This window comes from Yamadazyma tenuis, chromosome 2 (genome assembly GCF_029203305.1).
Source record: "Yamadazyma tenuis chromosome 2, complete sequence".
NCBI classification, from domain to species: domain Eukaryota; kingdom Fungi; phylum Ascomycota; class Pichiomycetes; order Serinales; family Debaryomycetaceae; genus Yamadazyma; species Yamadazyma tenuis.
In genome coordinates this window covers 930,120-951,717 of record NC_089462.1, presented here as the reverse complement: position 1 = coordinate 951,717, position 21,598 = coordinate 930,120, and the positions used below count along the sequence as shown (strand labels likewise).

At 40.3% G+C, this 21,598-nt stretch overlaps 8 protein-coding genes across 8 annotated transcripts; 2 read left to right on the top strand and 6 right to left on the bottom strand. All coding sequences in view use genetic code 12, as the record gives it.

The window, feature by feature from the left end:
• Nucleotides 1-170: 170 nt before the first annotated feature.
• Nucleotides 171-1,556, bottom strand: PSN45_001754 (uncharacterized protein; the record flags this gene model as incomplete). The annotated part of the gene is made up of 1 exon (XM_006689645.2): nt 171-1,556. One exon carries the CDS (start codon nt 1,554-1,556, stop codon nt 171-173), a length of 1,386 nt encoding a protein of 461 aa, XP_006689708.1.
• Nucleotides 1,557-1,783: 227 nt separating this feature from the next.
• On the bottom strand, nt 1,784-3,166 carry PSN45_001753 (uncharacterized protein; the record flags this gene model as incomplete). The annotated part of the gene is made up of 1 exon (XM_006689646.2): nt 1,784-3,166. The coding sequence occupies one exon, from the start codon at nt 3,164-3,166 to the stop codon at nt 1,784-1,786; it is 1,383 nt and encodes a 460-aa protein (XP_006689709.2).
• Nucleotides 3,167-3,474: 308 nt separating this feature from the next.
• Nucleotides 3,475-4,806, top strand: PSN45_001752 (uncharacterized protein; the record flags this gene model as incomplete). The annotated part of the gene is made up of 1 exon (XM_006689647.2): nt 3,475-4,806. One exon carries the CDS (start codon nt 3,475-3,477, stop codon nt 4,804-4,806), a length of 1,332 nt encoding a protein of 443 aa, XP_006689710.1.
• A 62-nt stretch (nt 4,807-4,868) lies between these two features.
• MTF1 (Mitochondrial transcription factor 1) lies at nt 4,869-5,945 on the bottom strand (the record flags this gene model as incomplete). Its single annotated transcript, XM_006689648.1, has 1 exon — nt 4,869-5,945. One exon carries the CDS (start codon nt 5,943-5,945, stop codon nt 4,869-4,871), a length of 1,077 nt encoding a protein of 358 aa, XP_006689711.1.
• Nucleotides 5,946-6,724: 779 nt separating this feature from the next.
• SNF2 (transcriptional regulator) lies at nt 6,725-12,896 on the bottom strand (the record flags this gene model as incomplete). Its single annotated transcript, XM_066157721.1, has 2 exons — nt 6,725-11,607; nt 11,738-12,896. 2 exons carry the CDS (start codon nt 12,894-12,896, stop codon nt 6,725-6,727), a joined length of 6,042 nt encoding a protein of 2,013 aa, XP_066013818.1.
• Nucleotides 12,897-13,886: 990 nt separating this feature from the next.
• On the bottom strand, nt 13,887-15,377 carry SPR3 (septin; the record flags this gene model as incomplete). The annotated part of the gene is made up of 1 exon (XM_006689652.2): nt 13,887-15,377. The coding sequence occupies one exon, from the start codon at nt 15,375-15,377 to the stop codon at nt 13,887-13,889; it is 1,491 nt and encodes a 496-aa protein (XP_006689715.2).
• A 671-nt stretch (nt 15,378-16,048) lies between these two features.
• PSN45_001748 (uncharacterized protein) lies at nt 16,049-19,114 on the top strand (the record flags this gene model as incomplete). Its single annotated transcript, XM_066157720.1, has 1 exon — nt 16,049-19,114. The coding sequence occupies one exon, from the start codon at nt 16,049-16,051 to the stop codon at nt 19,112-19,114; it is 3,066 nt and encodes a 1,021-aa protein (XP_066013817.1).
• Nucleotides 19,115-19,177: 63 nt separating this feature from the next.
• Nucleotides 19,178-21,136, bottom strand: PSN45_001747 (uncharacterized protein; the record flags this gene model as incomplete). Its single annotated transcript, XM_006689653.1, has 1 exon — nt 19,178-21,136. The coding sequence occupies one exon, from the start codon at nt 21,134-21,136 to the stop codon at nt 19,178-19,180; it is 1,959 nt and encodes a 652-aa protein (XP_006689716.1).
• Nucleotides 21,137-21,598: the final 462 nt, after the last annotated feature.

Genomic DNA, 21,598 nt, shown 5'->3' with positions numbered 1-21,598 from the left:
TGCTTTTTTTCATATAATATCTCTCCCCTGCATTTTTAACCATTCCATTTTTTATAACGGTTTCACCATTTGATTCACCCAATAATTTACACGCCGCTTTTTAGTTCTACATGATTTAAATTTTCTAACTCTTTACCTTTTCAGGCTAATTCATTATTCTCTGTTTAATTCTAAAAGTTGAAATCAGATTCGTTATCATTAGAAGTCGATTCCTCAAGCTTGTCGTTCTTAAATTCGTATCCTGGGGGAGCAGCTGTTCGACTTGGAGGCAGTTCTGTGTAGCTGAAGTCATCCATGTCTTCCGCTTCCGATTCCTCTTCATCTGAGACATTTTGAGAAATGTTTCTGGATGCAAAAAAACTCTGCTCTGCAGTGATAATACTCCTGATTTTAACCGGTAAAATATCAGGTTTATAAAATCTCAAATCCACTCTTCCAACCAAGTAAAAGATGTGAGCCAACGTCTCCAAGACACCCCAGCATATATATGCCACTATGGGTTTACATAAAGGACTATTGTTCCAGGATGGCTGCATTTGAAAACAGGTTATACATCTCAAAATACTCTCCACAAAAGTGAAAGCAGTGGTAATGGTAACAATAATAATCGAATAATTATGGGTCAAGTCACCTCTTTCATTTGACAAGCCTTCAACCATGTTAAAGTGGTGGTGGGTGGCTGCAATAACTCTCACTGCATGTCTGTGATTATGGTTTCTCTTCATGAACGTTTCTTCCGCTTCTCTGGAAGCATTCTTCTTAACAAAATAAAATGGGTGAAACGACTCGACCCACCATGGCTGATAGGTGTACAAATTTTCATCCTTCCTGGTGGGCTTGAAAAAATATGACATCAATACAAGCGAAATGGCTGTAAGCGAATACGAGATGATCAAAATCGAGGTACCCTTGACCGCTTTACCATATCGCTGGAACGCAACAGGTCCCACAAAGTTCACATAAGGAGACGCCTGTGCAAACACCGTACCAACTATCACAGCCACAACCATTACGTACATACCATACATGATGTTTTTAAACAATTTTCTGTCTCCTCCCACTGGATGTCTCCAAGTGAATAGTCTCTGAGCCAACACCAAATTTACTGTCAGCAAAAACACCCCCAGCACAATAAGAATAACCTCACTGGCCAACCCGATATTGACCTGCAAAATGTCTAGCGCCCACTGGGATCTCAAAGCAAATCCAACACCTTTAAGCCAAGCTATTAAACCCCAGGCGAAGGAAATATAAAACAAATGGCCTCTAGATACATTGACTGTAAACAACGTAAAGTGGGCTGTTCCCAACACAATGAAGATCACGGTGAACAACACAGATGGAGCATAGTCTGACGTCACCGGATAATTACCAAAAAGATTATTCAAGTTGGAAACCGCTCTTTGTATAAAGGCAGGTGGGAGCTTGGACCCTAGCAAATTCTTCCCATAGTCTCTCATGGGTCTAATACCGCTACCGGTGTCCGCTCCGTTTTGCAACGCATATAACATGTTGAGGATCCCATCTGAAGCCGAATACTCTCGTGTTTTGGTCATGGCATTATCTGCCCAATAATTTTAGGAACCATTATTATTTATATACACTTTTTTCCCGCACAGGGCCAAACAACAAATCTGCTTCTCCACATCTTCCCCCAGAAAACAAACTCAAAAGGCTGCGACCATTGAGGAGAAGTGCATTATGTCCCGCTTTTTCTGTACATATGCAATTTTGCAGCAGGGCAGATTCACCTAAACCAGTATACATTATCTTTGGTCTATTTCTAAAAATTGAACTCTGATGCATTGTCGTCCTGGGTATAAGAGTGACCTTCATTACTCGACGTTTTCTTGTCTGTATCAGAGTCATCACTATGTTTTAGTTGTAAGTGGTAGGTAGGAGGGCGTGGATTACCCTGGAATGAGTACTTGTCTTCGACGGTCATGATGTCGAATTCCTCATCATCTGAATATTCCAAGTCACTTTGGTTGGCTGACACCATCACCGACTGCTCAGCAGTGATGATAGCTCTAACTTTCTTGGGTAATTTATCGGGTCTGTAGAATCGTAAGTCGACTCTACCCACCAAGAAAAGTATATTGATGACCACCTCAAGCAATCCCCAAACAATATACATCAAAACTGGTTCACAAACTCGTCCTCCTCTAAAGGCAGCATTGGCCTGGAACACTGCAATACACCGAACAACAGATGCTAAAAAGAGAAAAGTAGTGGAGATAAAAATAATCAAAATTGAGGTATTATGCGTTAAATCCCCTCTTTGATTAGTCAATCCTTCCACCATATTATAGTGGTGATGGGTTGCAGCGATCACTCGGACTGCATGCCGGTGGTTGTGATTTCTCTTCATAAACGTCTCTTCCGCTTCTAATTTTGCACCTTTTTTCACAAAGTAAAATGGCAGGAATGATTCAATCCACCACGGCTGGTAGGTGTATAAGTTTTCATCCTTGCGAGTGGGCTTGAAGAAATATGACAATCCCAAGAGCAGAATGGCCGTAAGCGAGTATAAGATGATTAATATTGATGAAACCATCACACAAATCTTGTAATGCCAAAACACCTTGGAACTCAAATAGTAAAGGTATGGCACCGCAGATGCAGTCACCGTCATGGCAATAACTCCAGCCACCACAAGATACATCCCGTACATAGTGTACCGAAACAACCTCCTTGCACCTCCTACCGGATGTCTCCAACTAAACAACCTCTGGGCCAATACCAAGTTTGAAGCTACCAATGCCACATTTCCAAGCACTAGCATACATTCGTCTGCAATAGCCATGTCTACCAAGGTAATATCGTGGGCCCAAAGTATCCGCAAGCCAAACCCAAGCAGCCGAAGAATCCCATACCCGACCCAGTACAAACTGAGGTAGAAGTAGTGATTTCTGCCACAATTGACGACAAAAATAGCCAAATGGGTTAATGTAAAAATGACAAACACTGCTGTAAATATTGCCAGTGGTACTATGTCTTTACTTATTGGGTACCCACCAAGAAGGTTCACTTGCATTCCCACGTTGTAGTTTAAAAGAGCTTCTGGGAGCTTTGGTCCCATGAGGTTCTTGCTCCATCTTGAAAACGGTTTAATCCCAGTTCCAGGGTCTCTGCCATCGCCTAACGCATAGAGTAACTCCATCATATATGCTGAAGCGGTGTAGTTTACCCCACCAAATACAGGATCTTCAATTGGAAGACTCATAGTGTTGGTGTTTGGTGTGTAGAAACAAGTATATTGTACTGAGTTGGTTTGCTTTTTTTTGTAGGTAATACCTCCAATGAGTTTTCCAAACTTGATCACATGCCGTCTTAGTCAAGTATTGAATCTGATACCTCTTTAGGAAATGTAATAATCTGCCGCGTTTGGGGCGTCTCCACACCGATATTCGGGGCTTTTTTACTAGTGCGTTTGTGGATGCAAAATAAAGTCTGCGACTGCAACTACTATCCATGGAGCCCAAAGAGATAATCACTATGACCTCAAAGACTGGCAAGTGGTTCAAGAACTCTACCAAAAATATTCATCTTAAGTTCTTGGTCACCACCTTGGTCTCTCTCTTCGTGGTTTCCTTTATGAATTTTGAGGTTTTCACCTCTTACCAGGCCGATTTGAACACGGTTGATATTATTCATTATTTGAGCACCTCAAACAAGACGGTGATTGATGAAGTTGATTTCAGACTTCCTGGTATCATTCAGGATAGTTATCTGAGAAACCAAGACTTCTATGCTAGTAACTACGAGACTTCAACCATAATCTTTTCTCCCTCCATTACGATCAGCAAAAACTATATCAACATCCATTTATCAGAAGGACATTTTAACTTTACCACCAATACGGTTATCAGAGATGAAAGTAGTATGTTCCACAACGTATTCCTGAAAACTCTTGATGACAGCAATATGTTCGTTTTCAGAAACCAAAACTTGACTCAATTTATCCGTGCTCACCTTCTTCCTTTCTATGAGGGAACTAGGTATTTAAAAGGGTTCGAAGAATTCGATAAGTTCAGGCTTTTGATCCACTTGTCCAACATGGGTGTATTGTTTTCATCTACTGTTATCATGTTTATCTTGATCATAATTGATATATGCTATCATACTCCTAGAGGCTTGCTAGTGAGAATGTGTGCCTCGGGTTTGTTTTGTGGTTTTATTACACTGTTTGGCTTCCAAATTTTGAATTTGGTGACATTAATATTGATGAACCTGAAGTTTCCTAACAAGAAATTAACATTATCCTTGATAATGGTAATTTGTGGATTTCTTAATAGTATCTGCTTATCTATTCTCATCTCCCGTTTTGTTCTTCACCTGGTGGACTTTTCCAACTCTGTTAACGAAGTTTCACTGAGACTGAATCCACAATATCCAAATTCTGAGACATCGAGCTATTATCCCAGTGACTCTTCTCCTGAAGAAAGTGGAAATGGAGGAAGAGTGTACTCAGGTTCAATTCAAGTTCCAAAGACAAGGTCACCTAAAACATCCAATTTAACTCACCAAAGAAGTTACACTGCTCCTTTGCTTAAATCTCCAGCTGAATCAGACAGCACAGGATTTGAACAACTTAAAAGTGGCCTTTACGAAAAGTCCTCATTTATTCCCTCAGCCAAGGCTAAGTTCTCAAGTGTTGGCTCAAATGGTGAACATGATATTCACATTGACCCAATTGTTTCTGAGAATGGCACCTCTAGCCCAGATCCAGTTGATTCAGACAAAAACAATGAAGATTTGAAACTAAGAAGAGTTCTGGCTAACTCTCATAAAGAAGATATGTAAGCTTAAGGATTTCTAAATACAGGGTAATAATATACAGTATGTTAACTTACTTCTTTTAGTCCTTAGTCGTCATCTGGTGAAGGATTGAGACTCAACCGTTCTTCCAAAGAAGGCTTGAATGGCCAACTCTCGAATGCCTTAACAAGTTCATGAAAGTCTTCACTTGTTAAATCTCTAGGGGTCTTTTCCAAGAGGTGCTTGAGCTTGGGGCCCAAATCTTCTTCTGCTCCAGGACTTAGGTATTTCAATGCTTCTTGGAGGGGATGGGTTCTTCTGTACATCAAAATCTGGGCTATATAGTCCAAATAATCTGTGTTGATATCCACTGTTTGTTTTGGATTCACCTCAACAACTGCCATTCTGGTTGGAGCCGGGTATATGGTTGTCAAAGGAACAATCACAGGCTGGTCCTTTACCAATAAATTTGGGTCGTAACCATACCCATCTGGTGCATAGTTATCACCTTCCATCTCATTGATGGCAATTAGCTTGGTATCCGTAAATAAATCCCGTTTGATAGAACTTCTGTTTCTTCTGAAGAATGATGGACCCGATAAGAACTTTTGAGCCGTCACTTCTGGCAAAACACAAATCATTCTAACTCTACCATATTTCTGTAACCAGTTTTTATGTGCTGAGCATGCTAGCCATTGAGCAAACACTGCTTCTCCATAGGTAAGGGTAAGCATGTTGGCAACAATTAATAGTTCATCGTGGATATTATCCTCGGATTGTGTGTTGATCTCGAGCAATTTGTCTTCATTTACCATCGTCTCATATGACTCCCATTTGTAGCCGTTCTTGGGGTAAAGTACAAAACTATCATTATACTTCTTGTCTTTCTGCAAAAGTTCGAATAAACCCTCATAATGAGGTATACACACCTTTGTTTCTTCCATAAGAATATGCTTTTTAGGCCTTAACTCTTGATTTATCATGGTGGAAAACAATCCAAACCCTGGGAAAATATCTACAATGTTCAATGAGTTAGACTTGGGGTATTTTTTTTTCAAGTCAAGCTTATCGATGATTTGCTGACATGCTTGTGGGTTAATTATGGACTTGAGACTCGATCTGGAACTCGGAAAGAACTGTACTGACTCGAGCAACGGGTTGAACGAACGACAAAACCGTGGCATCGGATCTTGATGTAACGATTTTTTTTAGTAGTATCTTCGCAGTCTTTCAAATTCGGAAGCGTCATTGATACTACAAATGTCCATAAATAACGTTGTCCTTAAAGACAATTATCTGAAGCTATTAGGCACTAGCGAGTTGCCTTTTGTGTTGGCTTCTGATGGATCTGAAGTTATCAGGTTCTCTTCTTCAAGCCCAAGACAGAGTTTATCCATTGTACTGAAACAAAGCGATAACTCCGTGCACATTAATACTAAAGATGGATTCATCTACTTAACGACAAAGAGGTTCATATACATCACAGCTTCTCAGGGAGATGTTAGCACATTTCTGGTGGATCTTACTCTAAGTCCAAGATTACAGTTCAGCCATGAACTCAAGTCTCCATGGTTTGGACCTAATTACTGGGAATTCATCTTTTTCAGTACTCCGACTCCTTCTATTGCAAGTGATGGTTTTCCTAAAAATGAATATTTTAAGGGTCAAGTTAAGTTTAATGATGGGGGTCTTTTCCAATTCGTCGAAGTTTTCAACTCTATATTGAACGACGCTGTCAATAACACTCAAATAGATGACCAGCTCCCATCATATTCTGAAATATGAACTTAGATATGAGCCTATGGCTTTTTGTTTGGTACTACTAGTCGAAAACAGTCGCTGACTGGGCTGGTCTTGGTCTTGGTCTTATTTTGAACCAGTTGGTTCTGTAATTCTATAGTGTCTTCGGGTTACATAATGTTACATTTATTAGCTTCCGTTATCTTAATAGAATTGATTATAACTAGTGTTCAAAATCAATATCATGAGGGAGATCTAAATCGTTTAGATGGCTGGACATCAAGTCATCGTCATCATCTAGACCAGGAATATCAGGAAGCCCAAGATCATCTTCCTCTATATGTTTCCCTATCAGATCATCAACCTCTACTTCTAGCCTTGATGGTGATGGTGGTTGTTGCTGCGGTTGTGGTTCTGGCTCTGGTTCAGAAGATTGTTCCAGCGCTGGCTCAGCTTCTTCCTTCTTCAACATCCCCACTTTACTTAAATTAGGAACTCTTAATCCATACTGCTCTTCGAAATCATCAAAATTAAGGATCTTGGAAACTTGTTCTTCGCTTTCATCAGATAACTCCTTATATTTTTCAAATGCCACAGACTCCAATAAGTTGGCATCTTCATAAACAATCGATCCTTCTTCGTTAAATTTCCTGGCATTGCTGAATATCAAATGAAGGTCCTCGAGAAGTTCACGAATACTGGTATAGGTTCTTGAAGTGATTCTCTTCTTGACAGTATCAAACGCGAGTGGGTTCTTAATCAAAACGTAATAGTCTGGGTATAACTTTCTGGATGGCTTGACCAAAAACAATTCACTCAAGTTTCTTCCTGAATCATCCTTATAGTTGAGGACCACTTCATAAATCAAATCTGCTTGATTTTGAAGAACTTCTCTTTCCTTCTCTGCAAGAGGATCCAAGGTAGGGGTTTGACGAATCAAAGTTGCAGGTCTGCTACGACCTCCCTTAGCTCTATTCCGGATTCTGGGAGGTCTTGCTCTCGACCTGGCTGATAAAGGAGTAGCTGACCTTTGTTTCTTACTGTCAACTGCACTTGAATCGTTAGAGTTGGCACGCTTCAACAGATCATCATTATCAGAATCATAATCCACAACGAAGTCGTCAAGATCTTGAGTAGTACGCCTAGGTTTTGCTTTTGGTCTACTTTTCGAACGCTTGGGTCTAGAGTCTTCACCATCACTTTCCGAAGCAACTCCATCAATTTGTTTTAACCACTGCTCTTCAGTCAAGTGGTCGTCATAATTAGCAACCTTTCTCTCTCTATTACCTCTTCCGTATTCATCGGGTCTGATCTCATCTTTCTTAAGAACCGATTCTGGGTCTCTTTGGAAAAGAGCAGGCAACTCTTGCTCACTTAATAATCTACTAGGATACAACGCTTCCCTGGTTGTACTGATTCTTTGGTCATCAAGGCGCTTGAAGACATCAAGCTCTCCAACATTTCTGGCAATAACCTGATTCAACTCATCATCATCGAGATTCTCATCACTATCTTCCAGGTTAAGTTTTCTTTCTTCTTCCTTTTCAATCAATGCTCTTAACAAGGCCTCTTGTTCTTCTGCAGTGGACTTATTATCGAACTTACCAGCTTGAATAACCTTTCCATCAATTTCCAATTTAGCGTGTGCTCTCTCTAAGATCATTTCTTCGACAGAGTCTTCGGTGATTAATCTTAAGATTCTTACCTCATTCTTTTGACCAATTCTATGGGCTCTATCCTGAGCCTGTAAATCTTGATGAGGGTTCCAATCGGTATCAAAAATGATAACAGTATCGGCAGTTTGCAAATTCAAACCCAAACCACCCGCTCTAGTGGATAATAAGAAACAGAAATACTCAGAATTAGGAGCGTTGAAGCGTTTCAATAGCTGAGTTCTGTCGTCAGCTTTTGTTCCACCATCCAATCTCATATACTGTAAGTTTCTTAATCTCAAGAAATCCTCCATGATGTCCATGATTTGGGTCATTTGGAAGAAAATTAAAACTCTGTGTCCAGTAGCTTTAAATTTAGGTAAAATACGATCCAATAACTCGAATTTACCTGCCACTCTCCAGATATCATCATTTGTTTCCGATCTAGGGTTAAGCATATTCTCGACTTCCTCATACACAAAAGGATGGTTACAGATCTTTCTCAATTGCATGATTTGATTGTTTGCATTCTTAATGATGACAGGTTCCCCGTTTTCATCACTGGTATACAAAATATTGTGCTTCAACATTTGTTGATACAACTTCGACTGGATGGAAGACATCTTACATTTAACAACCTTCTCCACTTTATTAGGTAAGTCTTTCTCAACATCTTTCTTCAATCTTCTCAACAAAAATGGTCTTAAAACCTTATGCAATCTTCTGATGATCAATAAGGTCTCTTCTTCGTTCAATTCTATTTTATCTTGACCACCGGTGTTTGCGAATGGGGTATTGAACCATTCGTCGAAGGACTTGACCGAATTAAAGATCTTGGGTAAAACAAAGTTCAACAATGCCCATAATTCTGGTAAGTTGTTTTGTAATGGAGTACCAGTTAAAATTAATCTATGATCACTGTGATAATGATGGGTCAAGGTTTCAGATAATTTGGAATTAGCATTTTTCATACGGTGACCTTCATCGATAATCATATGGATCCATTTAATCTTGGACAACAAGTTTCTATCCTTGATGATGTATTCAAAAGTTGTCAATAATATTTGGAAATTTCCGGTCTTCACCTCGTATTGTAAACTCTTACGTTGAATTGGAGTACCTTTGTAAGTAATCTTCTTAATAGTTGGGGCCCATTTATCGAATTCAATATTCCAATTCGTCAAGGTCGATAAAGGTACAATGACCAAGAACGGACCTGGTACACGTTTTGTCTCAACCAAATAAGTGATCAAGGAGATGGTTTGAATGGTTTTACCCAAACCCATTTCATCTGCTAAAATACCATTCAAATGGTTATTGTATAAAGAAATCATCCATTCTAACCCCTTCACTTGGTATTCTTTCAATGTACCTCCAACAAGAATGGTCGGTTGTCTTTTTACTTCTTCCTTAACACGATGGGCTACTTCATAATAATCAAGTTTTTCCCGCCTTTCTTCTTCTGACATACCTAAAATCTCACCACCAGCTTCCTTCTGCTGGGTAACCACAGCTTGGGCTAATGTGTCCAAGAAACTATCAGTCTGACTCAACAATTGATGAAGCCTGGTGTCCTTGGTGTGGTCTAACAACTTAAGATAAGCTTCTTCATCATTCAGCTTCAACGCTTGCAAACGCTGTTTGGCCATCCTTTCTAACTTCTTCTGTTCTTCTCTTGCAACCAGGCTGTGGAAACTATTGATCCTATTGATGAACCTTTCTGCTTTATCACGTTTTAGCTGGGTCACATTCTTTCTCGTATTGATGATGCGGAATATCTCTGACATTTCGTTTTGGTGTTTCTTGTTTTGAGCCTGGAGCAAAGAGTACACTTGTTTCTTGTACAATTGGTGACTCTCAATAACATTCGTAAGGGATAATGGCTTATACTTGGCAAGGAAGTTGGGGTGTGAATTAGGTAACAATGACTTGCTGAACCAAATATGTGATAGAAGAGTACCCTTTACTTGTTTTTGGTATGGTAAAAGCTCAAGCTGAGTTATTGCAAATTCGATATTGTCCTTTCTGACTTCATCCGATTCACTTTTCAACTCATTCTTTAAGAACTCTAGCCGTTGTTCTATCTGTAATATGATTAAAGCTTCTCTGTTCTTCTTTATCTCTTTCATGTCAATACCTTCGGGGTACAAACTAGGATGTTGAAATCTGGTTTGATTGCTATAAAGATGTTGGAATTGTACGTCTTGTATCTCGTCACCCACAAGGTGAGGGACTTCGAAACAGTCGACTTGGACATTTGGCTGTACAACCGGAATTATCTTCATTTCCTTCTTGGCCAGATCATCTATGAACTCTCCCAATAACACAGGTGGGTGGGGTTCATGAGAAACAGGAATAAACCCAGGGGGCCTAGCAACGGCCTGTTGTTGTGGACCAGAAGGTTGACGCATCTTCATGTTTTGCACTTGGTTGACTTTTAAGTCTGAGGCTGGGGCTGATTGCATGTATGGACTCTGTGTGGACCTAGATGGTGGTTTCGACTGAGTTATTTGTGGAGGGATCTGCTGAGCTCCCATAGTAGCATTGATATTCTGGGATTGGGGTTGGAGGGCTCCTGGTGTTGGCACCTGTGTAGGTGCTTGTGAAGTGGATACCGCAGTATTTGCACTACCGTTATAGTTCAGAGGAAGATAGTTTCCATGGGCAAATGCAAGTCTCTCGTTGGTCACAAAATCTGCCAAGCTCTGAGGAATAGGAACACTATTGGGACCAGGATTCTTCAATAATAACCGTAATGCTTGATATTCACCTTTGACGACTTGAAACTGTTGGGATGTAAAAGCAGAGCCTCCAACAGCTTGCGAATTATTCTCCCCAATTTCCAGGTTATTGTTGAATGTGGCCTGAGCTTGCGATTGGGGAGGTATTGGAGGTGGTTGCTGCTGTTGTGGAGGTATTTGTGATTGCATGGGGTTCATTGCACCCATGTTCTGGTTATTGACAGGAGGTTCAGCGGAGTTCATCATGGGGCTGTTATTGAACATGGGACCATTTTGCATCATATTTCTATTACCGTTATTCATACCGTAGTTAATGCCATTATTCATACCGTTGTTTACTCCCCCCATTTTCATGTACGCATTGCTGTTAGCAGGTTGTGAAAAATTGTTGTGGGGATTTCCAGTAGCGGGCATGGATAGCTGGTTTTGCGACACGGGCATCTGTTGTTGTTGCTGCTGCTGTTGTTGTTGTTGTTGCCGTTGCAACTGTGCCTGACTTTGGATATGTCTAATGATTTTGGCCAACTCGACATACTCAGGGTCATTTATGGCTCTGTCGCCATGCTGGGCTTTCAATTGGGCAAGCCGATGTAAGATCTTCTGAATCTCTTCTCTCAGAATCTGCCTATTCATTTTGGTCAACCAATTTGAAAAATAACTCGACCTGGTAGATGGATTAGCAGTATGTACACGCTTTTCAATCTGTTTACCTGCTGGAAATATATCTACAAAATTTTGAAACGATAGTGCGAAGTGTGTTGTGTGCGGATACCGGAAGTTGCCAAGATGTTATTACACAAAACTATACAAGTTATCGCCTTTTGCTTCTGCTTCTGCTTCTACTACTGGTATCATTTGGAGCTTTCCAGAGCTCACCCTCTACTTTTCTTGGTGCATAGCTGATATAATCGAAGCTCTGTTGAGTCACAGGGTCTTCACACGCATCCACGCTTATTGGCTTTTCAATCTGATTTGGCTGGTCTTTTTTGGTGGACCTTTTTCTAAATGATCTGTGACCTCTGAAGGGATCTCCGAGCTCCTTGTTTCTATACTCAGAAGTATCAATAATCTCTTGAAATATGCTATTAGGTTTGACGTTGTCTTCCAAGGTGAAGTCTTTATGTGGGTTGAATAATCGGTTAACATCGTAGGATTTGAAAATAAGAAGCTCAGCTTCATTCACATTCATGGCATCAACTCCAAAACTTCTCATCCACACCTGAGTAATTGCATCTTCTGACACAACTTTCCATTCTTCCATGACGTTTGTAAAGTCGTTGGGTTGTATGAACTTCTTGAAAATACATGATGATACCAAGTACCTTAATTTGGCAGGAATTTGGGCGTAGTCTTCCGAAGTCGCTGCTGCTTGCAGGAAAGATTCTGAGTTTTCGTACTGAATGTCATTTACTTTACTGGAGGCTGAGGTTGATAGTTTGGTGTTAATATCATTCGTTAAGTCCCCAAAATCTTCAGCTTTTCTTCTTGCAAGACTCGAGTCAAACTTGGTCTTGAAGTTGGGAAAATCTTTCACCTTGGGTCTTATGACTTGATATTCCTGACAGTCCTTCCACCGAGGCCCTCTTTCAAAGGGTGCTTCAATTGATAAGTTCACCTGGAATTTGGGAGTTATGTCTTGGGAAGTTTGATTGTTTTCGTATAGCTCATCTATGAAACGAATAGATTTCCTAGCGAAAAATGCTGTCATTGATGTACCTCTCTGTAAATAGTCAAACTCGTGCAACGTATAGGATGGTATATATAGATTCAATATTACTTTAGTATCTTTGATATGTTCACTTCGAGATTGGATGTACTCATCTTTGTACCACCGCTTTATGTTTCCTATTCCTTTGGTAAACGCTGATGGATCAAGAATAAGATTGATTCTTTTCGTGGTAGGTTGAGGATCGTCTTTTGAATGTAGGCTCTGGGTGGTTGGGCCAACAAGCTCGTCAACATGGTGAAGTGAACCAGGGTCATCATTGTTTAGGGCTGACATATCAATATTTTGCTGTAAGGATTATAATATAGAAGTTCGAACTATGTTTAGTGCGAAGTATTTGGATCAGACGGTAGCAAATTTTACGGTTAATGGCAAAGGTTAGAGGAGAGACTACTTCCTCGTTTGTTCAATACACGAGTCTTTTTAACAGCTTTGGACGCCACTCTTATGGAGCTTTGGACGCTGCTTTGATGGTTCTTTTCGTTGGACCCCTACAAATATTCTGATAAATCTATCAGCACCAGAATAAGACTGATCCTGCTTTTACTCAAGCACAAGCAAAGAACAGAGAGAGGTTCGACATGGCTCCAAGAACGAAACTGAGCGAATGGGAAGAGATTCCAGCTCTTATAAAAAGAGAATAACCATGCAAAGTACAATAACAAACACATTTCTTCTAAAAGTAACCTTGACTAAGCTGGTATGTATGCTCATGTGTTTGCATGACCATGCAGACTTCTACTTATATGGTGGAATGACTATCTATCATTTAATTGTTAGTATTTTTTGAATTGCATATATTGCAATGGATATCAGATTATAGTCAAAAGTTGGAATCAAGGAACCGAAGTCCTAATATTAGAGATGCCAGAAAAAACATTCGTATTATAAAAGTAATCATCACTTTCCATTGCAATCCAAGAGAACTTGGATTTCGTAGAAACATACCTTTTTAATGGTAAACACTTCAAAGTATAAGTACTATTAAAAAATTTTTCATAGTTCAAATACTTCTCGCTCATCAAGTTGTAAGTCGTCGTGTACGGTTAATTCTGCTTCATATTCAAGATACACTTTATTTGCAAAAAAGTCTGGCTATAGTAGCTCCTATCTATGCTCTGTAGCCAATCCATAACTTTACGTCCTAAATAATGTTTTTGAATCTTTTACTGTGTATTTAGAAAAGAACTTTTATGGGTTTATCTCATGGCTGCAAATTTCACATTTTTTAATCAAGAGAGCTCTGTTTTAGTTCAACTGATCACATCAAGAAAGAAAATCAAAAGTATCGATTTCCCAGCTGAAATGCTTGGCAATAGAGTTTGAATCGACACCCTCCTCATGAATTGTGATCGTTTCCTGAAGATAAAGTAACTGGCTATGCATGTCTTCAATATCTTTGTTGAGTTCGACCTGTTTTTCAACAAGAGCCTTTTTCCAAATTCTGAACCTTTTCTCTTGATTTTCGATTTCAACATTGAATTTGTTTTTTAGAACCGATTCCCTGTATTTGAAGACTGAATCTGCCCTCTGGGTATTATCATAATCAGCATATTTGAGTTTCAGGTAGGCTTTCAACTGGTTAAACCCGTCAGCAGACAACAAGGTTTCATCTTTGACAGCGAGATTAGTTGTCAAGAACTGATTTCTGTATTGCTCATAATGCTTCTCGGTGGAGTCAATAAATTCAAGCATGAAGTCACTCATCAACATTTTTCGAATGCAGCTGAAATCACAGTGACTGCTGTCTTCGATCTCAGCAAAGTAACCCCAAGGATATGATCTTCCTCTAGCCCAGTTTCCCCCATCTTTTTCCAATATGTCTTTCGAACTGATTGAACTGAAAGGCATAGTTTCCTGGATGATACTAGTGGCTTCCTCATCTGTAAAAAAATCACAGATTCTAATATTGTGGACTTGAAACAAGTTTTTCGATCCTGACTTATACCGGGCCAATTCCTCAACACTCAAGCAATCAGACTTACCAATTATAGGTACTAAGTTGACTCTGGAACACAATGCTTTCATTGTCTCAATATCCAAAGGAGAAATACTTCTCAAACTTGGGGGAAGAAAGTATAAGCAGCAATGGATCCGGGTATCAATTTTCTTGGATCTGTCTGGTTGTTGGTCTTTGAACAAGTAGGTACTGAACTGCTCATCAATGTAGTTGGAAATGGGAATCCAACAGCCATTATTATCGATGTTCTGACCCATCCCTGAAGTTTCAATAATCCTCAAGCTTAATGGAAACCCCTGTTCCACTAACTGATATTCACCTTTATCAAGATACGTAGAAGAGAAGCCAGACTTGTCAGGAACAAGCTCAGAAGCAAACAAAGTGTTTATGAAGGAAGACTTACCAGTTCCAACAGTTCCAGCAACCATCAAGTTGAAATGACCCCCCTTCCTTTGGGAATGTCTCTCGATTTGAGTGGGCAAAAGCGAAAGACCAACTTCTGCAGCATTTGTTACCTGGTTAACTGACCTTTCGGAATCATGATACAGTGTAAAAACATTTATTTCTTTCTCATATTCATGCTTAGGATCTAACATAAGCTTTTCCAAACTTGCTTCCAATGGTAATACCTCAAACGACTTTGGTCTAACAAGAGGAACCAGTTTCTGAACGGCAGCAATTGCCCCCAAATACTCAACTTGCAGAGAGACACGGCCTCCAGCGTTGCTACCGGAGCCTCCTCCCCTTTCCTTGTTGAGATTCATCTTAACAAATTCAAGTTCTGTTACTTCATTCATTGCTGATTTGTAAACCACAAAAGGTAGAATACAAAGACGATCCCAAAACTAGTTTTTTTGCGGCCAACCAAACAAAGTCGTGTCACCTTCAATAATATAGGCTCCAGGTAATGAGCAGCATGATGGACCCTCAGGCGATTGATCTAGATCCGTAATCAAACCTGTGTGCTGGACGGGCAGGATTGTTTAGGAAACCTCCAAAAGGTTCTAATTGCCGGTTTGGACAATGCAAGTGTATTATTAAACCACCCCAAATTCCTCCACCGTAGCGCAAAATCTAATGGTCGCAAAATTAACTGCCGAATTGAGAATAAACCAAAACAGAGGAGCTCCCAACATAGAAAACTTTCAATGAAACCTGGGCGATTGTTTGCCTAAATATCAACATTGTTAAGAGCCTCATATCCTTGTTGCTGGCTCAATTAGCTTTCCGGATTGTATTAACACTGCCTTTATCTTCCAACTCAACCTCACTTATACCAAGAGGTTTTCTTGTCAAACCTAAACACACCAGGGATTTATCTGTCTACTAAAACTAACCTAACGGAGCAATATACACTCATCTCGAAAGTGTGAGTATTTGACGATCATTGAAAATCACCCACAGTTCATCATCCCAAATTATTTAAACTTGTCACTTCGCTCTGCCTCATTTTTTCCAACCTTCACCGATGAGACCTGATATTCCCGCCATGACAAAGGATGATCTACATCTAGTTAGCTCGAAACGCAGTCCGAGCCCCGAGAGGAGAGCAAGGTCACTGTCGCCCGTCAAAGACAGGCGGTCGCTACCCCCCAATTTCTTCGACATGAAACTTCCTTCTTTACCATACGCCACGCTGGATGATTTGAGATCACTATCATCACTATCATCATCTGGTAATTCCGGGTCTTCAAGTGTGTCCATAGACCTGCTCAAGAAGTTATCCAACTCCCCACTTTCCAAAAGATTGCATATTAATACTGCTGGGGATGCTGGCCACGTCATTCCCATTCCTTTCACCATCACATTACCACCCAAGTTAAGTCCCAAAAACAAAGCCAAAGCCAAGTCCAGGTCACGTTCTCCCTCTCCAACAAGGTCCAAGTCCCCTTCCAAGTCTCCGGAGCCTAAACCCAAGTCGCGGCTAGTGTTTACCGGCTCAGGCTACGAGAAAATAGACACTCTGTCATCTGAAGACGATGAGCCCTCAGATTTTGATACTTCTTTGGACACGATAAAATGGGGCACACCCCCACGCAATCTTTCCTCCTCACCATCGAGCCGGCTACCTCCACCAATAGCATCTGCCAGGTCAAGACAAGGACCTCCACCCGTTAAAAGTAACAGGCGTAAATCGGTTAAACGTGTACTGCACCAGAGACAAATGAAGGCTGACGAATTGAGCATTATTGAAGAGCAGTCAAATAGTGGCGCAAGTTCACGGAGCTCAAGCATAAGAGGACGCAAAGATGACGAGAAATCATTACCGCCACCTCCAGAATCACTTGAGGAGGAAACATCTGAAATATTATCTCCAGCCCCAGAACAAGTGAGGTCCAACGTTAGAATGATGTCTTCACCTGCACTGGCGGCTCCAATGGAGCCAATAATGTCTCCCGAAGAAGCTACTCAAGTCCAACTCCCCCGGTTTTCTTCTGAAAACGTCCTCAATGCCACCAAGATCTCGGCATCTAATAGTGCCCAATACCTCCAGATCCACAAGAGAAGCTTCAGTGACGAATCCCATGTTTCTTCCGTTAGTTCGTTCTCTTCCGTTGGAGATGTACTCAGCTTTGCCAGTCGCAGAACAAATATGTACGGTGCCGAGCCAATTGTTCAAAGAGATGTTAGTGGTCTGTCGATGTCTACTGTTGAGTCACAGAGTTCTGATCATGAAAGTGAGTCCACTATTTCACAAGGCTCGAATGCCTCTTGGGAATCATTGCAGAAAAGCATTGACTTGAACAGAGGTGAAGACACTGCTTCTTCGGTGGATGAAGATGATGACGATGAATATGAAACCACCATTTCGTCAGAAAAGTCTTATACCCCAGAAGTGAGTCAACCGAACGAATCTTTCAAAGAAGCCAATGAGAGTGAGCTTGTTGCATATTACAGTAACTTGACACTTGAAGACAAAGAGCAAGAAATTGCAGAGGCTGTAGAAGAAGTGGCTCCAGTGGTCCCCGAAACAATACAACAAATAGTTTCAGAAGCTTCTCAAGTTGATGACGAAGAGGAAGAGGTCACAAACCAGTCCCAGGATACAATTGAGTTCAAATCTACTGTTACACCTCATAAAGAAGACGATAATAAGGGTGCTGGAAAGAAGTTCAACTTCCCTAATAACCTTCACAACATTACTAATGATGAAATCACCAAAAAGAGAGTCATCTCGACTGAAACTTACAAATCCAGCAAATCCAGAATCAGCTTCTATTCGACCATGGATGGACAGATTGAAATTCCCGACTTGAGTGAAGCTTCTTTCAGTGATGCTACATCAATGAGAAAGTCCATCTTGTCTATTAATGGAACTACATTCAATGATTTAATAACTGACGACGAAACTGAGAATGAAACTTTGGAACCCATAGGAATTCCTAGTCAAAGAGGTAGAAGAATAGTTACTGAGCAGTTTAAGCACTTGTATGACAGTTCTGATTCCGAAAGCGATGCAAGCTCGACGAACTTTTCAGCTTATAATACTGTTAAGTCCAAATCGACTTCTAATTTGAATGCCAAAAAGAACTCAGAATTGCCTCCATTACCTTCAGATGTTCAAAGACAGACTCAAACGCCTATGAGAGTCAATCACTCCCGTAACTACAGTCGTCATAGCCGTCATAAATCTATGGGCCATATTGACTTTAATTTGGCTGATTTGATGAAGAAACCAGAGACAGAAGAGAGCCCCAAGAGTCCTGAAACTTCTGAAGCCACAGAAAAACCTACCGCCAACGAAGAATTGAACATTCAGGTGGCAGAACCACCTCAGCCAATTAGTTACCAAGTGGACTTCAAAGATTCAACCGGAAAAGAAAACGACTTGAACAGAACCTATACACCAACTATGAATGAATTGAGAAAGATTAAATCTGGAAAGGCCACTTCTTCGGTAACAGATTCAAGTTATCAGTCCAGCAGGTCCGCTAAGCTTAGTGCCTCAACAGACATCTCAGACGTTGAAAGTGTGGTGATTGACTTGACGGCGGATGAAAAATATGATGTTTGTATGATACAAAGGCAGGATTCTACCCTCTCCTATAAATCTGTCACCGAGTTGCATAGAGGAAAGGAAGTAGAAGTTGTGTTGGTTGAAGAAGATGATGAAGTGGATTTGGAAAGTATCTATTCCAAGTATGGAAGGAACTGGTTAGGAAGAAGTTCTTCAACAAGGTCTGATGCTTCTAGTTCTTCGAGTACTTTCTCATATAATTCCATGGCTAGTGACAGCCAATTAAGACTCAAGCAAATTAGTAGAAGGGAACCTCAGATCGGAACTATTGTGACCCAAAGAATGATGGAAAGAACTAATGGATCGATGAACTCGAATACCAGCAGCAAATACAATTCGAGAAGAATTAAAATGCCTAAACAAATCAGCCAAATTACTAAAGAAGCTAATCAGTCAATTCCGGAAGGGCAACAAAAGCGGCCAGAAGAAGAAAAATACTTTGACTATACAAAATCATCTAGTTATTATGACTTCAGCACATTCATTCACCAAAAAAACCAAGATCTTGTCAACTAATTTTACATGATAAAGATTCATAAAAATTGTCTATTTTAATGCAAAAGTTAAACTATTACCAATCTAGTTTTTTTCTCTAATTGTCATTAAGTCATCAATGGGACTGTGGCTCTTGCTCTTGAAACTTCCTGGTTGGGACTTGTTGTAGTAGGTCACAGTTTTGTTTGAAGTTTCGATCTTGCTGGGATTCTTCAAACTAGAAGAATGGGATAGCTTCTTGGGTTTTTTGTTAAATGAACTTGACCTCATAAATGGCAGTGATCGCATACTGCTGTTAATGTAATCCAATTGGTTTAAAAGCTCTTCTCTAGCATCAAAATCATAATCTTCCGGTAATTGGTTGATTTCATCTAGTAAATCCTTCTCCAAATCGTTCAAGTCGGTATCCAAGAAATTAGGCCCTTCATCTTCGTCTTCCTGTTCTTTGATAGCTCTCGTCTCTTTAACAGGCTTTATTGCATTTGAAGTAACCGTATGACGATTGGGTAAAATACCACCATCTGTTGAGCTGCTTACTTGAGTTTTCTGGATATTCTTCAAAAAATGCATCATGTTTTCAATGGAGTCACGTTTACTCTGCTGTGTAATTCCATTGTCTACTTGAAGATTTTCTAGTAGGTTCATGAGTTCATTTATAGAACGTCTGTTAATTCTCGGAGGAACACTTTTTGGAGCATCCAGTTTAGGTTCTGCTGATGACTCTAAGTTTTTCAAGGTCATGTCAATTTCTGCTTGAGCCTCCGAATACCCTTGGGTATCTGAAGGTGATTTAGTCAATTCATCAGAGCTGTCTTGGAACTGGTAGTCATTATAACTTTCTATGTTGGTGATCTCATCGTCATCAAGTGCCGAGTCTGCTAGCACCGCTCCGAAAGCTAGATTTTTAGTTTCCGACTTGGAGCCAATACCAATATCTTCTTCACCTTTATACAATTGAATCTCGTCAATTGACAAATGGAAACTCTTAACATTCGGGTGGAGGTTTGTATTCACAGCTGGACTGATATTGTTGAACCTGCTGGAAGTGTTACCACCCATGTTAATTCCATTAATTAAGGGTGAATTCAAGTCATAGAGTTGTAAATCGTCAATAGATTCAAATTTAGGGGTATCTGTAGTAAACCCAATTTCGTCAGGATCCACATCCAAGTAGCTATCAAGAAGATCGACATGATCGTCACCACTTTTATCTGAGCCATGCTTGCTTCCATTGATAGAAAGGTGGTAGGATTGGTTGAATGGCTTCTTATTATGCAACGAGTATATCTTCATGTTTCCATAATAGCCTCCTTCATCTTCGGTATCAGCAAAGTGGTTGGAATACTCTTCTGGGTTAAATACTGCATCGTCACTGATGCAACTTCCAGGTTGAGGTCGGTCAATCTTGTCGACATCATCATCAAAGTCATCAATATAGTTTATGTCCTCTTCTATATCATTGTAGTCATCAACACCATCATAACCATCAAGTCCGTTATTTTCAAAGTCATAATCATCAACATCAATATCATGGTCTTGGTCGTTATCAAAGTAAATGGGCCGATTATGTTCGGGTACTTGGGTGGACTTTGTCTTGTAGTACTTGATGGAGGTATTCCGGCCACCTATTACATCTTTAACAAACGAGAAATTGGAGTCGTCGGAGCCCTCCGAAGAGGAATCAGCATAATCCACGTCACCTTCTTCTGGAGCATCAGGATTTGTGCTTGCCGACAGCTTGGACTTCAATCGTTTTGATGACTTCTTCGTTGAGTTTCTTACAATATCAAGGGGCTCAGAAATGACCTTAACGTCCCGACTCTTGTAAAAATTGGGCCTGGAGACAAAAATATCGTCTAAGTCTGCCAGCGGTTGTCTCTTGTGGAACAAGTTCTTAATGGGATTGAGGAGTTTTTTGGGACTGCTGGGCGCAGAAGATGATTGGTTTAATAGCGGCGATGCCTGAGGACTCTTGGTGGTCGACGATGAGGTGTATGACTGGAGCGACTCGTTACGTTTGTGAGATTTGATGAATGACTTCATCTCACCACTTTAGATCAAGTGTGATTTTATCGCGAGGCTAATCTAGGAGTTTGAGTTAAAACACGAATTATCTACCCTCTGATTTAGATTTTATTTTTGATTGCCTCCACGAATTCAGGGGTCGGAAGAAGGTAATTGTTAGCTAGAACAAGTAAGTGACAGTATCGTGATAAGTACATGAATTCATTGAGAAAGTTTGAACCGGTGGGTTGTATAGAAATATGTCAAGCTGCAAGTGGTGGTAAGGTGCATACACACAAAGGCACTTCTGCAAGTTATAAGTTAAAGTAATTTAGTGCTCCTAAGTCTATCTCTATCTTAGACCGAAAGTGATGGAAAAGTGATGAACAATAGCTGCAATACCTTTTCCGGTATACTTAATCTCTGCTTTCTATCAATATATAGGGGCTGAAAGGCCCTAAGTCCTTGCTCATGACAGCAGCTGTAATGTTGACCTAAAGG